The sequence below is a fragment of the Bombina bombina genome, chromosome 5 (genome assembly GCF_027579735.1).
Source record: "Bombina bombina isolate aBomBom1 chromosome 5, aBomBom1.pri, whole genome shotgun sequence".
NCBI classification, from domain to species: domain Eukaryota; kingdom Metazoa; phylum Chordata; class Amphibia; order Anura; family Bombinatoridae; genus Bombina; species Bombina bombina.
The window spans coordinates 657533317-657550439 of NC_069503.1; the positions used below are offsets into that span (position 1 = coordinate 657533317).

General features: G+C 36.7%; 1 protein-coding gene across 1 annotated transcript; it reads left to right on the forward strand.

Moving 5' to 3' along the window:
• Positions 1-1030: 1030 nt before the first annotated feature.
• Positions 1031-2701, forward strand: LOC128661586 (uncharacterized). Its single transcript, XM_053715825.1, has 2 exons — positions 1031-1432; positions 1727-2701. Exons 1-2 carry the CDS (start codon positions 1031-1033, stop codon positions 2699-2701), a joined length of 1377 nt encoding a protein of 458 aa, XP_053571800.1.
• The last annotated feature ends 14422 nt before the right edge of the window (positions 2702-17123 follow it).

The following is a 17123-nucleotide window of genomic DNA, read 5'->3' on the forward strand; positions in this document are numbered from 1 at the left end:
GGGAGATTGTGGCATAGTCACTTATGTCTCTGATTGTAATATACATATATAAGTAGTTTTATATTTTCGAATATGGACCATAGAGCTGAACTATCTTTACTTAACCAGATGTTTTGTATTTTCTTCAGTTACCTATGGCTGATAAAAAATGACCTTCTTGAGCCCAGTACCGCAAACGAAAGGCAGAACAAGCTAAGGAACAAGCAAAGCAAGAGGGGTCCTTCTTTAGATACCTTCATACATGGAAAGCAAATCAAGAACAAGAATGTGACTGTACTCTTGTGGAACCTGCCACTGGGGATGGGGAAGCTGAATGTTGTGCTCCAAATACAAGTCATACTGAAGTTTCACAATTTGGAAATGTTTCTAGAAAGAATGAAGAAGAAAAAGATGTCAATAACAGTGAGACTAGTAGTAGCACTGCAAAGTCATCAAAAGAAAACGATATTGTACCTGATTTGGATTACAGTGACCCTGCTAAATGGCCCTACTCTTGCAGTGATGATCTACGACAGCTTATAATTCAACATGGACCACAGGAGGTTGTATTACATGATTTTCCCAAAGACTCAAAAAAACAGACAATTTTCTACTGTACACTACAAGAGGACTGGCAAATGGTGAAGAAGTGTGTGGCCAATGGTTGATATATTCAACCTCAAAAGATGTGTGTTTTTTTGTTTTTGCTGTAAATTGTTCAGTAAAAGAAATGTTGCATCATCCCTACAAGAAACAGGTTCAAAAGACTGGAAGAACATTGGAGCAATTATTTCTTCACATGAGAGGAATACTGACCATTTGGAAAACTATCAAGCCTAGCGTGAACTTGAATTCCGCTTATCTAAAGAAAAAACAATTGATGCTATAAACCAGCTGAAAATTAGGCAAGAAGAACAATATTGGCAACAAGTCTTGCAACGCTTGATTGCTTTGGTAAGAGTTCTTGCCATGCAAAACTTATCATTCGGTGGTACAAATGACAAGTTGTATAGTGCCGGCAATGGAAATTTTTTAAAGTTTGTCGAATATCATGAATGAACATTTGCGTAGGGTTAAAGATCAAGAAACATTGGTTCACTACCTGGGAAAAGATATCCAGAATGAGCTTATACAGCTTCTAGCCGGTGCTATAAAGAAGAAAATTATAACAAGTACAACCTCAGCTAAATACTATTCAATTATTCTGGACTGCACACCCGATGTTTCTCACATTGAGCAAATGACAATGATTGTACGTTTTGTTGATGTAAGCAAACCATCAGATAATGAGTCTGAAAGTATTACTATAAGAGAACATTTCTTAGGATTTATTCCACTACAGGAGACTACAGGTGCCTTTATAGCAGAAACTCTTCTTGAACAGCTGAAGCTAATTCAATTGCCAATTGAAAATCTGCGTGGTCAAGGGTATAACAATGGCAGTAACATGAAAGGCAAACAAAATGGAGCACAAAAGAGAATACTGGACTTAAACCCACGTGCGTTTTTTGTGCCCTGCAATGCACACTCTTTAAACTTGGTAGTCAATGATGCTGCTAAGTGTTGTCTGGAAGCAACTACTTTCTTCGGGTTAGTTCAACAGATTTATAATTATTTCTCTACATCAACTAAGCGTTGGCAAGTTCTAATTAGCCATATATCAGACTTAGGCATAACTGTTAAGCCATTGAGTGAAACAAGATGGGAGAGTCGGAATGATGCTTTGAAACCACTGAGATATCATCTTGGTAATATATATGATGCTTTGATAGATATTTTTGAGGATACAAGCCTATCAGGTCCATCTGGAAATACTTCCCGAGTTGAAGCCAAGGGCCTTGCTGATGCAGTTAGTAAATTCAAGTTTGTGGTATCCCTTGTTACATGGTACAACATCCTTTTTGAAGTCAATCTTACAAGCAAGCTACTACAAAATAAGGAAGCTGATTTAAATTCAGCTACAAGACAATTGCAAGTGACCAAGAATTATCTCATAACCTGCAGGTGTGATAAGGGTTTTCAACAAGTTTTGACAGATGCTACTGAGATTGGAAATGAGATACAGATAGTACCAAACTTTGAGACAGAAGATCAAGTTCGAAACAGGAGAAAGAAACGGCAGTTTGATTATGAGGCCCGAGAAGAAGCACCACAAGATCCAAAGCATAAATTCAAAACAGGTTTTTACTATGCTGTTTTAGACATGGCAATACAATCAATTGAAGAGAGATTCCAACAGCTACAAAAATATAATTCACTATTTGGCTTTCTATATGACATATACAGTATAAAGAAAAAATCTACAGAAGATTTACTTAAGGACTGTAATAATTTGGAAAAGTCATTGATGCATAATGGAAACAAAGATATTGATGCTGAAGATCTGCGTTGTGAACTTGAAGCAATAGCTCGAAGACTTCCAAAGCCTATGCCGCCACAAGAAGTACTTCTCTTCATACTACAAAATAAACTTCTGGATAACGTGCCCAATGTTTCTGTTACTCTGAGGATCCTTCTCACACTTCCAGTAACAGTGGCAAGTGGTGAACGTAGTTTCTCAAAGCTCAAACTTATAAAAAGTTACATACATTCTACAATGTTGGAAAAGAGACTAGTTGGCTTGGCAACTATATCTATTGAACATACACAGGCAGCAGCACTTGATCTGGCTGAAATGGTGACAAAATTTGCAAAGGAAAAGGCACGCAGAGTGAGATTTTAAGGTGTCTGAAATTTAAAAAAAATTCTGACAAATCTGTTTTTTTTTTTATTTGTTTCTCTGGCTGTAAGAAAAATACAGACTCAGTTAATATATATATTTTGTTTAATTAAAAGTTAAAATATATTTTTTTGTTAATATAGGCAATTTAACATTTGGTTACATTATATTTTGCCTTTAATATTCTAGCACCGGCCCTGGTTGTCATATTAATGCCAAGTTCAAAACTATTTTTCCTATATATTTCCCTTACATATAATGAATAGTTAGCCTTTGATGCATATGCTAACTGTCTCTGCTGGTCTTTATCCATATATAATGCCACTTTATAATATTGTCTGATATAGGGGATTAGGGTTTCTCAAACTGTGTTGCCACTCCCACTACAATGCTGAAAGTTGTCACTCCCCCGCTCCATTGCTCCTCATGAGGGATTAAATGGCAAAAGAGGAACAAGTATAAATGGAAATGCTGTCGGAAGTACATTTACCATTGCTTCTCGATGTGTGTGTGAATGTGTTTGTTTGTGTTTTCTTTGTGTATGTGTGTATGTAAGTGTATATATATATATATATATATATATATATATAAGTATGCATATTTATTATATATATGCATATATTATAGTATTATGTATGATTTATATATATATATATATATATATAGCCATATATATTTTTTTTAGTCCATAACTGGTTGAGCCTTCTCTGTCATACAATTGGCCAGAATTGAAAGAAGGGGATAAAGAGAGTTTAACCATTTTGCAGACATTTAACTTTTATAATTTACGAATGAAACTATCAAAGTGGTCAGGTGAAACTCACACATTTTTGGTTGAACAGTACTATTATGACTGTAATTGTCTGTGGTTTAATTTTTTAAACAAGAAGCTCATTTCCTCTCTGTCCAAAGAGAGATCTGAAGACGCAGTACAGTTTCAGGAGTGTATTGGTCTTCTAGGATCCTGTGTCAGGTGACTCCCCTGGTCAACACAAGCGGAGATGTACTGAAGCTTAAGGGAATCACTCTGTGTGATCTCCCCTGAGCCTGTCTAGGTGTTGGCTCCATGAGTTTTGGGAGCTGCAGATTCTCAGTTTAACTGCAAATGTTGCTCTACAGGTAGAAGAGTGGTGTGAGCAGGTCAGACTGGGTCTCTTGTGAGGTAGTAAGACACCAATTGTTTGCATCTCAGAGGAGCATGGTAAAGATGGATTGCGTGGTGCACAGGTAAAATACTACACTGTATCCCTAATAAAAATGTTCTGTAATCAGGGGTGGAGCCAGCAGCAGCTAAGATGGCTGCCTAACACCGGAGCTCCAGCGACAGTGTCTCAAAAAAAAGGCCACATGATCAATCTAGCCGACCGACAGCAGTGTGGGAGTGACAGCTCGATAGCAGATTACTCAGTGCATTGCATCTTGCTGAATTAAAGCATTAGCTTTCAAAGAAGATGAAGATTCCATTGACGAAAGTTGCGCCCACCATCTTGGACATGTCAGCCCTTCAGCTATACACTTACTCCGGTATGGTCTGATGACATCTATGTTAACCCAAACAGCACAAATACATTCTCTCAAGCTCTAAGGCACATGCAGCATCAGAAGTCTCAAACTGCCACTATCCCTCCAATATTGCATACACAGGGTGTTTGGATTTCCTGCAACAGCTCACACAACAGCCAAAATCACTATGCAGTGACCCAATACAGTGAGGCATTACACAAATTGACCCTGCTTCTCAGCAAACGATAGTGAGCAATACCGCTGTAAGATAATTCCTTAACCAGCTACTAAATAGAGTTACTACAATATATTTGACTCCAACACTTAAGATACTATAACCAGTTACTGGACTGTAAGCAAATCCTTTTAATTGGTGTACAAATGCTTTGCCAGGATCTAAGACATCAGTCTGAATCACCACTATACACAACATCATGACATCCTCTGTGCTCAATAAAAGGCACCTAAGGCAAGAAAAATCTGTAAAAGAACTCTCCACTAAACCTCACTCTGTAAGCTCTTATTTCAATACAAAAGAAGAGGACACAATAAAAAATTCCCCATTATCACTGAGGACAACGCAAGGAACCTATACCTCAGCACAAAACAGAATCAGCAACAGACAACATTCAAATTTGAGCCTCATTGCTCTCCTCATTACCATCAAAACAAGATATTGCAGTCATCATTAGAATGTGTGTGAGAGAGGAATTGGCAGATCACAAACAAGAGATTAACACCCTAGGATTTAGAGTAGAGGCTTTTTGAAGATTGTGGTTACAAAACACAAGAATATATTGAACTAACAACCTGTGTTGAACAACAAGCGAATACCATTTCTTCTCTAGAAGATAAGCAAGAAGATCTCAAAAATAGGGAAAGGAGAAAGAGCATCAGAATTTGGGGTATCCCTGAATCGGTCCTACCTAAGGACTTTCCATTTTACCTCTCTGCACTATTCTCCCATATGAAAGGAACTCTACGCCCATGTTCATATCAAATGGGACAGGGCACATAGAGCATTGCACCCAAGACCACCTGATTATGCACCACCTAGGGACATCATCATAACATTGATTGGAAAAAGAGGAATTCATGGGACTTTCAAGGAAAAACCAGCCTATACCCTTTAGAGGCAATGTCCTACAATTATATGTGGACCTTTCATCTCGCACTCTTCAACTTAAGAAGGAACTATCCCCACTCACCACTTTGTTAAGAAATAAGAATAACCCATACTGCTGGGGATTTCCTGTTCAACTTTTGGTCATCCATGGAAACAGGAGGCTAATATGCAAGAACATATTGGACATACCATACTTCTGCAAGGCCTTAAATCTAGACCCTCCAGACACCACTGGAGTACAAATACAGGACTTATCAACACCTGCTAAGCCAAGGAACTCAGATACTTGGCTGACAGCTACCTCCAAAAAGAATGGTAAACAGCCTAGGAATGGCACTAACCCTCTACGATCACTAGGTGATCACACAATCTCTGCCACACCAGATCCGTAGTCAGAGTCTTCATAAGTAGTGGTATATTTAACTAAACTAACTAGTACCTTAATAACATTGTTGTTAAAGCATCTTATATCTAAATGTTTTTGATGGACTTTTTGGTTGATTATATATGTTTCACTTTGAGTTATATACCTGAATATATACAATCTTAAACAGTTACTGTTGTGAGAGTTGGCTACCTGTGCCAAGTTTAAGTGTCATTACAGACTGAAAAGATGGCTTAAAAACTACTTAGGCAAACAGTTATCATTTTTACTAGTTACAATCATATTGGCCTTCATATAAGTGCTAACCAATTAATGGGATATAATGTAAGTCACAGGGACTTCCATACCCCTCATTTTTGTTACAGATTCAAAGATGTGGAAAGGCCAAATCTCATCTGGCTATTTGTGCCAGGCTCTGTAAATTTATGTTGGTGTTGTTATGTTTAATTTTATGTTATATTCACAATTGCTCATGTCATTCTTCAGTGTTATTACACACACTCATGGAGATCATTACTACATATTCTAAATATACATCATGGAGGTGGTGAAACATAAGATTACTATCTTATCCCAGAATGCTAGTGGTCTTAACTCTCCCTGTAAAAGATCAAAAGCAATAGCCGATTTTACAAAAGAAATGTAGACATCATCCTATTAGAGGAAACCCACTTTAAACATCAATGTGAACCTTAATATTTTGGCACACTATACACACAGCATTTTCATAGTCCCAATGCAACTAAAAAGGAAGGAGTCAGTTTTTTAATTAAAAAAACATATCCCTTTCCAACACACCTGTAAAGAGACAAAGAATGTAGACTTGTTGGAATTGTATGGTAGACTAGTCCCAATAATTAATGTATATGCACTCAATACACAACATTCCTCACTTTCTAAAAGTCACTTTTCGCAGAGTGTTGGATATCTCCAAAGGGATCGATTACATGGGAGGGTACTTCAATATTTCTTTTAATCCTAAATTAGATAACACAAATCCAAACCCCCAAAGAGCAAAATGGGTAACCCAGTACATCTGGAAAACAATGAAAGAACACAATCTTTATGATACATGGAAACTCAGCCACCCCAACATGAAGGACTATACCATATTTTCACACCCTAGTTGTACCTACAGATGACTGGACTATGTCTTAAGTTACCAACTAATTAGGTCTCTCTCAGATAATTCTGCAGTTGTTATCCAACTCAACTGGTTGAACATCCCTATAGAGTTCTTTCTATGGAAACTGTATGAATTGCTCTTACATGACCCTGAACTGGTAGGCAAATTTAGTGAATCATTATGAGAATTTTTCTCTTTAAACTCTACCGTGGAGTGCAGCCCATTTAATGTGTGGGAAGCACATAAGTGTTACATGCATGGAGACTTCATAAAATACAAGGCTCAATTCAGAAAGAAAGCTAGACAACAATTCCAGGAATTAACAACATATCTCTCTCATTTAGACTATGACCACAAAAAAGACAACCTGAATGAAGACATTTAAGAGCAATTTCAAAAAACGTGCATTGATTTAAATAATCATGTAGAACAAGATTATCAAAACACATCCCTAAGGATAAAAGAAAAAATATTTTTCCTTAGTAATAGGGAAGGTAAACTCCTAGCCGGGACCCTAAAAAAAAAGAAAATACAATCCTATGTACATCACCTAAATACCCCGCTAGATCAGACAGTTCACCCCAGACATACTAAATCCATTCTTTAAATACTACTCTAATTAATACCATATTAAAGACAATATTCAGGAAAACCCAACTGACCCCAACTATATTTCTTATTTCAACAGTTGTCAAATCAACACATTAACCAATGAATAAGCAGCAGAACTAGATGAAAACATCACACAGAACGATATCCTATCAGTTATCAAAAACCTACCCACAGGGAAAAGCACTGAACCAGATGGGTTCTCAGTCAAATATTACAAACAATTCGCTCCCCAGCTACAACTCCTATTCAAATCACTTTCTACACACAAACCATTCCTCAAAACTATGGTAGAAGCCCATGGCCCTTATTTATCATGGGCTTCATAACTGGTGTTTGTGGCGAGCCTGTAGGCTCGCCAGAAACACGGGGCCTCAAGCTCTATCCGGAGCTTGATAGATAGGCCCCCATATCTCTATGATACCGAAACAGGGAAAATCACCAGACCCACCGGCTAACAATCGCCCAATCTCCCTCCTAAATGTCGATAAAATATTTACGAAATTATCGCCAACCGGATAAACAAATTTCTCCCTCAACCGATACACATTAATCAAGTAGACTTCACAACCTTCAGGGAGGCAAGAGATAACACACAAAAAATGTCCCTGCTCAAATATCTCCAAAATAAAAACATCCCCTCTGTCTTCCTATCCATAGACACAGAAAAAGCCTTTGATAGGCTAAATTGGAAATTTCTTAGATAGATAGATTTGGATTCAGAGATACCATTATAGAAAAAAATATTTACATTATACCACAATTCTTGTGCCATAATTAGGCTAAACACCTCCCTCTCTGACACCATGGACATATATAACTACACGCGTCATGGTTGCCCATTGTCCTCTATCCTGTTCATTCTGGTGATGGAAACTATGGCTGCAAGAATCAGGACTAACTCCAAAATTAAAGGAATAATGGTAGGCGACTCTTCTTTTAAGCTATCTCTAAATTCAGATGATGTGTTATTCACACTTACTTTACACTACTACCCTTAGCCATGTTCCACCAAGAATTCGATTTATACAGTAGATGCCCAAATTTTGAAATGAACACTACAAAATCGGAAATATTAGGAGTAAACATAGAATTTGATGGTAGATAAGAACCAAAAAGGCACATCAAGTCTACCTATTTACAAGTTAATAATAACTTAGGATAGCCTTATACATGTATAAGGAATTTTTTAATTTCATTTAGACATGTGCAAATTATTTTGGCCAAATTTCATTTTCGGACGAATTTTGGCCGATTTGGGGATTCAAATGAATCTAAATTTCCGAATTGGCACCATAACTTAAATCCCCAAAAATTCAAAAATTTAATAAATCAGTTTCTGAATTTTTTTAATCCATTCTTTGCTCATATTCTGAATTTTTCATTGTTCTAATCTAAACCACAGTTCCCCAACATAGCCGACACTAACTAGATTACTAAATAAAGCTATTAACCCTAAAACTGCCATTCCCTGACTTCGCTGACACTAACTAAACCTATTAACTCCTAAACCACAGTTCCCAAACATCACCAACACTAACTAAACCTATTAACCCCTAAACCGCAGTTCCCTGACATCACCGACACTAACTAAAACATTAAATAAACCTATTAACCCCTAACTGCCATTCCCAAACATCGCCAACACTATCTAAACCTATTAACCCCTAAACCGCAGTTCCACGACATCGCCAACACTAACAAAATCTATTAACCCCAAAACCACCACCCCCCACATTGCAACAACCTAAATTAAACTATATTAGTCTCTAAACCTAACAGTTTGTATTTATTTTTAAATAGGTAACTAGTTAATAAATGTAAATTTAATTTAGGTCTATTTTAATTATGTTAAAGTTAAGGGGTGTTAGGTTTAGGGGTTAATATAGTTTAATTTAGGTTTAATATGGGTTAATAGGTTTTGTTAGTGTTTGCAATGTTGGTGTACGGTGGTTTAGGGGTTAAAAGGTTTAGTTAGTGTCGGCAATGTTTATTAACGGCGGTAAAGAGGTTAATATATTTAGTTAGTGTTTGCAATGTTTGGGAACGGTGGTTTAGGGGTTAATAGGTTTAGTTAGTATTTTAGTTAGTGTCGGCGATGTCGGGGAACTGCAGTTTAGGGGTTAATAGGTTTAGTTAGTGTCGACGATGTTGGGGAACGGCGTTTTAGTGGTTAATAGCTTTATTTAGTATTAACCCCTAATCTGCTGCCCACAACGTCACCGCCACTATAATAAATATATTAACCCCTTAACCTAAGTCTAACCCTAACCCTAACACCCCCTTACTTAAATATAATTTAAATAAATATTAATAAAATTACTATTATTAACTAAATAATTCCTATTTAAAACTAAATACTTACCTATAAAATAAACCCTTAGCTAGCTACAATATAACTAATAGTTACATTGTAGCTAGCTTAGGTTTTATTTTTATTTTACAGGCAAGTTTGTATTTATTTTAACTAGGTAGAATAGTTATTAAATAGTTATTAACTATTTAATAAGTACCTAGCTAAAATAAATACAAAAGTACCTGTAAAATAAAACCTAACCTAAATTACAATTGCACCTAACACTACACTAAAATGAAATTAATTCCCTAAATTAACTACAATTAATAACAATTAAATTAAATAAACTAAAGTACAGAAAAAAACAAACACTAAATTACAGAAAATAATAAATAATTACAATTTTTTTAAACTAATTACACCTAATCTAATCCCCCTAATAAAATAAAAAAGCCCCCCAAAATAATAAAAAGCCCTACCGTATACTAAATTACAAATAGCCCTTAAAAGGGCTTTTTGCGGGGCATTGCCCCAAAGTAATCAGCTCTTTTACCTGTAAAAAAAAATACAATACCCCCCCAACATTAAAACCCACCACCCACACACCCAACCCTACTCTAAAACCCACCCAACCCCCCCTTAATAAAACCTAACACTAACCCCCTAAAGATCACCCTACCTTGAGAAGTCTTCACCCAGCCGGGCAGAAGTGGTCCTCCAGACGGCCAGAAGTCTTCATCCAGGCGGCATCTTCTATCTTCATCCATCTGGAGCGGTGCGGGTCCATCTTCAAGACATCCGACGCGGAGAATCTTCTTCTTTCCGACGACTAACACTAAATGACGGTACCTTTAATTGACATCATCCAAGATGGCGTCCCTTCAATTCCGATTGGCTGATAGAATTCTATCAGCCAATTTGAATTAAGGTAGAAAAAATCCTATTGGATGATCCAATCAGCCAATAGGATTGAGCTTGCATTCTATTGGCTGTTCCAATCAGCCAATAGAATGCGAGCTCAATCCTATTGGCTGATTGGATCAGCCAATAGAATGCAAGCTCAATCCTATTGGCTGATTGGATCAGCCAATAGGATTTTTTCTACCTTAATTCCGATTGGCTGATAGAATTTTGATAGAATTCTATCAGCCAATCGGAATTGAAGGGACGCCATCTTGGATTTAGTGTTAGTCGTCGGAAAGAAGAGGATGCTCATAATAGAGTAGCTATCATGGATAAAAGTTCTCTTAGAACCATTGGATGAATATTATCTGGACCCACAGACTTATTTACTTACTTATTTACTTTTTTTATAAAGCCCTTGAAACCTCTTCCTCTGTAAAAAGAAAAGTACTACTCACATTATCATTTACAATAACATTCCTTAATAAAATCTCACTATCTTTACCATCTGTTGTAAAGACTGAACAAAAGTAATCATTTAAACAGCTTGCTATTTGTCTATCTTCTTCCACTACAGTGATGACCCCCCGCTTCTCTCATGAAACAAATAGAACTCAAACATGCATTTAAAACTCAACAACAATCTATTCACTTAACTCCAGACATTCAGCGATTGTTCACACAAAACTTCTCTAGTTTATTAAAACTGCATAACTGGTGACAAAAATCCTTATCATGGATAGGAAGAATACACGCAGTTAAGATGACAATTTTACCACATATCCTATACACACTCCAGACTTTGCCAATACCACTCCCAAATTCATACTTGTATAAACTACAGAAAATAATATTTACATAAATATGTCAGAACAAGTTTCCCAGAATAGCAAATAATGTCATGTTTAGACCAATAGATAGAGGTGGATTGGGAGTCCCAAATCGAACATACTATGGAACAGCTCTATATTTAACAAGAATAGTGGATTGGTGCAAAAACTCTATTAATAAAGAATGGGTGCAACTTGAACATGCACTGACTGACTATCCTAAGTTGGGCAGTGTTTGCTGGCTCCCCAAACATTAACAAGGATAAAGATAAAGTGCCCCAATTAGTAACTGAAACTCTCAAAATATGGGATTCCCTAACCTCTAAATCAAATAACATCTCAACTGCCCCCTACCCCCTATCCCCACTCTTACAAAACCCCTCTTTTGCTCCTGGCATACATACACACCCACAGGGACCCAACAACATACATAAAATGTTACCCTGCTATTTGATGCTATCTAATGGAACAATTAAGTTACTCGCTGAAATAACAGAATCAGACAGCACTTTGATCACTAAATGGTTCACATATAGGTAACTTTTTCATTACCTACACACACAGAAAAACAAAAACTCAGTAGACCCCTTACTACTTTTGAAGACTTATGCTAGACTACCCAGACAACGTATGGTACATTGTCCATAGCCTATAAACTACTAATTAGTTTTCATTCTAAACATCCCCATGCATATGTGCGCAGGTGGGAGGATGAACTCCAGGTACACTGGTCAGACAACATTTTCGCCTCTCCGTATTCAGCATTACAGCAGCAGCTCACAAGAGCTGCTGGTGCAATGCCGCCCCCTGCAGACTCGTGGCCAATGGGCCGCCAGCAGGGGGTGTCAATCAATCCGATCGTGTTGAATTCCCGGCGATGTCTGTCCGCCTGCTCAGAGCAGACAGACAGGTTATGGAGCAGCGGTCTTTGTGACGGCTGCTTCATAACTGCTGTTCTGGCGAGTCTGATAGATAGGCCCCTATGTCTTAACTTGTGCACACTTTTACTTTCAACTTGTTATACTTGCGCAAGTTAGATTGGTTGCAATATTGCTTATTGTGCCCCGTGCTTATAGTGTGCCACTTGTAATATAGTCCATAATATTGAATTATTTATTAGATATTGGAGTGAAGATCGTATTTGGTTAAAATTAATTTATTAAAACCAAGGAATAGTGAAATACTAATTTGCAAAACTATTCAAATACTACATTTAAAACATTGTGGTATCTTTTTCCAATAACAGTATTATAACTTTAAAACTGACTAGTGTGATTAATGATTTCTACAGAAGTCCTGAAAGAATCCTGCTTTTATAGCATATGAATATTTAGTGCTGATTATATACAGTAGCTAAAATTTGCCTAAAGCTGGTGTGTATGAACTTTGTTACTGTGTATGAAGTACTTTTCTTGTGTGAGGGAAATAGTTAAACTATTTTTACCTATTGAATAGATAGACATAGATAGGTATAGATAGATAGATTACATTTTGTATTCTATATCTCTCATTGCAAAAATTGAATTTATTTGATATATCTCATAAAAGCATAAATAAAAGTAAAATAGAATATCTAATAGCATATTCTATATAAAAAATGCCAAACAAAAATGTCAGAATATTATGAAATTACGAGAACATTACATTTATTTATACTCTTTGCAAATAAGTGCTTAAAAATTGGATTGAATCTTCACAAAAACAAAATTTATATTTTTAGTATCAATATCAATCACAGAAACACTATCATCTCACGTATTGTGTGAAATGTTTTTTTGAACTCCTTGAGTGCCTTTACATAAACTTTAGCAAGAATCAAAATGTTTTATTTCTCATTAAAATTTATATTGAGCCTGAAAAATACTTTTCCAAACAACATGCACAGTATTAAATGGTTTTGTAGACTCTTGACACTATTACAAATGCCCGTAGAAGTTTAAAATTGTCTGAAATTTTAGCTAGTATATCTGACTTTAAAAATGACTCAAAATAAATATTGTCAATACCAGAATTTCAAATAAACAATTTGAGTTTATAGAAAAGCTTAGCTATATCTGGAAAGTTTACTAAATTAAATTATTTTTTACACAAGCAGTTTGGGTAAGTATATCTAAATATATTTAGCTTTAGGTTAGTCTTGTTGCAAAATTCCATGTTATTTTTTATGTTCAATATGGATTTTGGATGCTTGTTGGCACATTCAAGAACAGAAATGCAATTTTTAAATATTTATTTTGATAGTTTTATTACGTAAGTATGGATAAATAAAATGTAGGCTAGGAAATGTATACATTTGAGTTTAAATCTTATACAGGTATACCTCACTTTACAGCGATTCGCTAATACAGTGCTTTGTGGAGCTGAAGTTCAACCTCCAAGGATTTTGAAACAGTGCTGTAATCATCATGAGACTGGGAGAAAAATGACTGGCACCATTTTGTTATGCTTAGTTCACTATGTTTACAGCATTACAGTGCAATCTGTGTCTCAGTGTTATAGTCTAGCAATATGTACTACAGTAACTATCACGTTTTACAGGTACAGTATTTATTGAATACTAATTGAATACTGTGCTGTGCTAGTGTTAAACTAAACGTAGCACTATTGCACACCTAATATATGTTAGCTCATGTTTTCAAGTTTTTAAACACACTGGCAAGTGAAAAGAAAGCTAAAACCGCCTTGTTTCACATTAAGGCAGTTTTCACTTTACAGCGGGGCTCCGGTTTCTAACTTGCTGTATGAGCGGGGTATACCTGTAATCATATTAAACTTATACATGACTCACAACTAGTGATGTCGCGAACATAAACATTTGGGTTCACGAACGGCAAACACGAACTTTCACACCGCCATTGACTTCGATAGGCAGGCGAATTTTAAAACCCACAGGGACTCTTTCTGGCCACAATAGTGATGGAAAAGTTGTTTCAAGGGGACTAACACCTGGACTGTGGCATGCCGGAGGGGGATCCATGGCAAAACTCCCATGGAAAATTACATAGTTGATGCAGAGTCTGGTTTTAATCCATAAAGGGCATAAATCACCAAACATTCCTAAATTGTTTGGAATAACGTGCTTTAAAACATCAGGTATGATGTTGTATCGATCAGGTAGTGTAAGGGTTACGCCTGCTTCACAGTGACAGACCAAACTCCCGCAGCGGGTACAACATCATTATCATCACACCGTACGTCCATGTGTGTAATGCTGCCTGACCAAGACATATTCCTGTTATCTACATCCTCTGGCAATAATGGTTGCGCATCACTCATTTCTTACAACTGATGTATAAAAAACTCCTCTGACAGATCAAGTGAAGCGGCTGTGGTGCTAGTGTTGGTGGTGGCGGCAGGCGGGCGAGTGGTAACTTGAGAGGTGCCTGAAGCTAAGCTGGAAGAGGATGGTGCGTCAAGGTTCCGAGCGGAAGCTGTAGAAGATTGGGTGTCCTGTGTTAGCCAGTCAACTATGTCCTCAGAACTGTTCAAGTTCAGGGTATGTGGCCTCTGAACACTGGGCATTATTCTAGGGCCAAAGGGAATCCCAGCACCACGACCATGACGGCCCCTGCGGGGTGGCCTGCCTCTGCCTGTCATTTATTTTTGATTAGTGGTACTATGCGTGCAAGCTACTGTGACAACAGATATGAGTGGCACTGTGCACTTGCAGAAATGGGCAGAGTAGAGGCTGTAGGCCTGACACACATGCTTGCAGACAACTAACTGCTATTCAATCTATTACAGTAAAAAAAATTTTTTTGTTTTAAATGTACACTACTTTTACACCGGATATGAGTTGCACTGGTGTGACACTGTGCCCTGGCAGGCACTGAAACGCACACGCGTGAAGGAAACTGACTGCTATTTTTTCACAGTCAAATTTCTAGTTTTTTTTTAACCCGTTAAGGACCAAGGCCATTTTTCAATTTCTTTCCCTTAAGGACCAGGGCTATTTTTACATTTCTGCTGTGTTTGTGTTTAGTAATTTTCCTCTTACTCATTTACTGTACCCACACATATTATATACAGTTTTTCTCGACACTAAATGGACTTTCTAAAGATATCATTATTTTCATCATATCTTATAATTTATTATTAAAAATATTATAAAATATGAGGAAAAAATGAAAAAAAACCCCACTTTTTCTAACTTTGACCCCCAAAATTTGTTACACATCTACAACCACCAAAAAACAACCATGCTAAATAGTTTCTAAATTTTGTCCTGAGTTTAGAAATACCCAATGTTAACATGATCTTTGCTTTTTTCAAGTTATAGGGAAATAAATACAAGCACTTTGCAATTTCAAAACCACTTTTTTTTTCAAAATGAGTGCTAGTTACATTGGAACACTGATATCTGTCAGGAATACCTGAATATCCCTTGACATGTATATATTTTTTTAGAAGACATCCCAAAATATTGATCTAGGCCCATTTTGGTATATTGCATGCCACCATTTCACCGCCAAATGCGATCAAATAAAAAAAAATTGTTCACTTTTTCACAAACTTTAGGTTTCTCACAGAAATTATTTACAACCAACGTATGCAATTATGGCATACATGGTTGTAAATGCTTCTCTGGGATCCCCTTTGTTCAGAAATAGCAGACTTATATGGCGTTGCTTTTTGGTAATAAGAAGGCTGCTAAATGCCACTGCGCACCACACGTGTTTTATGCCCAGCAGTGAAGGGGTTAATTAGGGAGCATGTAGGGAGCTTGTAGAGTTAATTTTAGCTTAAGTGTAGTGTAGTAGACAACTCAAAGTTTTGATCTAGGCCCATTTTGGTATATTGCATGCCACCATTTCACCGCCAAATGCAATCAAATTAAAAAAAAAAGTTCACTTTTTCACAAACTTTACGTTTCTCACAGAAATCATTTACAAACAACTTATGCAATTATGGCATAAATGGTTGTAAATGCTTCTCTGGGATTCCCTTTGTTCAGAAATAGAAGACTTATATGGCTTTGGCGTTGCTTTTTGGTAATTAGAAGGCTGCTAAATGCCACTGTGCACCACACGTGTTTTATGCCCAGCAGTGAAGGGGTTAATTAGGGAGCATGTAGGGAGCTTATAGAGTTAATTTTAGCTTAAGTGTAGTGTAGTAGACAACCCAAAGTTTTGATCTAGGCCCATTTTGGTATATTGCATGCCACCATTTCACCGCCAAATGCGATCAAATTAAAAAAAAAAGTTCACTTTTTCACAAACTTTAGGTTTCTCACAGAAATTATTTACAACCAACGTATGCAATTATGGCATACATGGTTGTAAATGCTTCTCTGGGATCCTCTTTGTTCAGAAATAGCAGACTTATATGGCTTTGGCGTTGCTTTTTGGTAATAAGAAGGCTGCTAAATGCCACTGCGCACCACACATGTTTTATGCCCAGCAGTGAAGGGGTTAATTAGGGAGCATGTAGGGAGCTTGTAGAGTTAATTTTAGCTTAAGTGTAGTGTAGTAGACAACCCAAAGTTTTGATCTAGGCCCATTTTGGTATATTGCATGCCACCATTTCACCCCCAAATGCGATCAAATTAAAAAAAAAAGTTCACTTTTTCACAAACTTTACGTTTCTCACAGAAATCATTTACAAACAACTTATGCAATTATGGCATAAATGGTTGTAAATGCTTCTC

Coding starts and splice junctions, on each gene's coding strand:
- LOC128661586 (XM_053715825.1), top strand. CDS start 1,031: ATGAATGAACATTTGCGTAGGGTTAAAGATCAAGAAACATTGGTTCAC. Junction 1,433..1,726: donor ACAATGGCAGTAACATGAAA/GGCAAACAAAAT, acceptor AGATATCATCTT/GGTAATATATATGATGCTTT.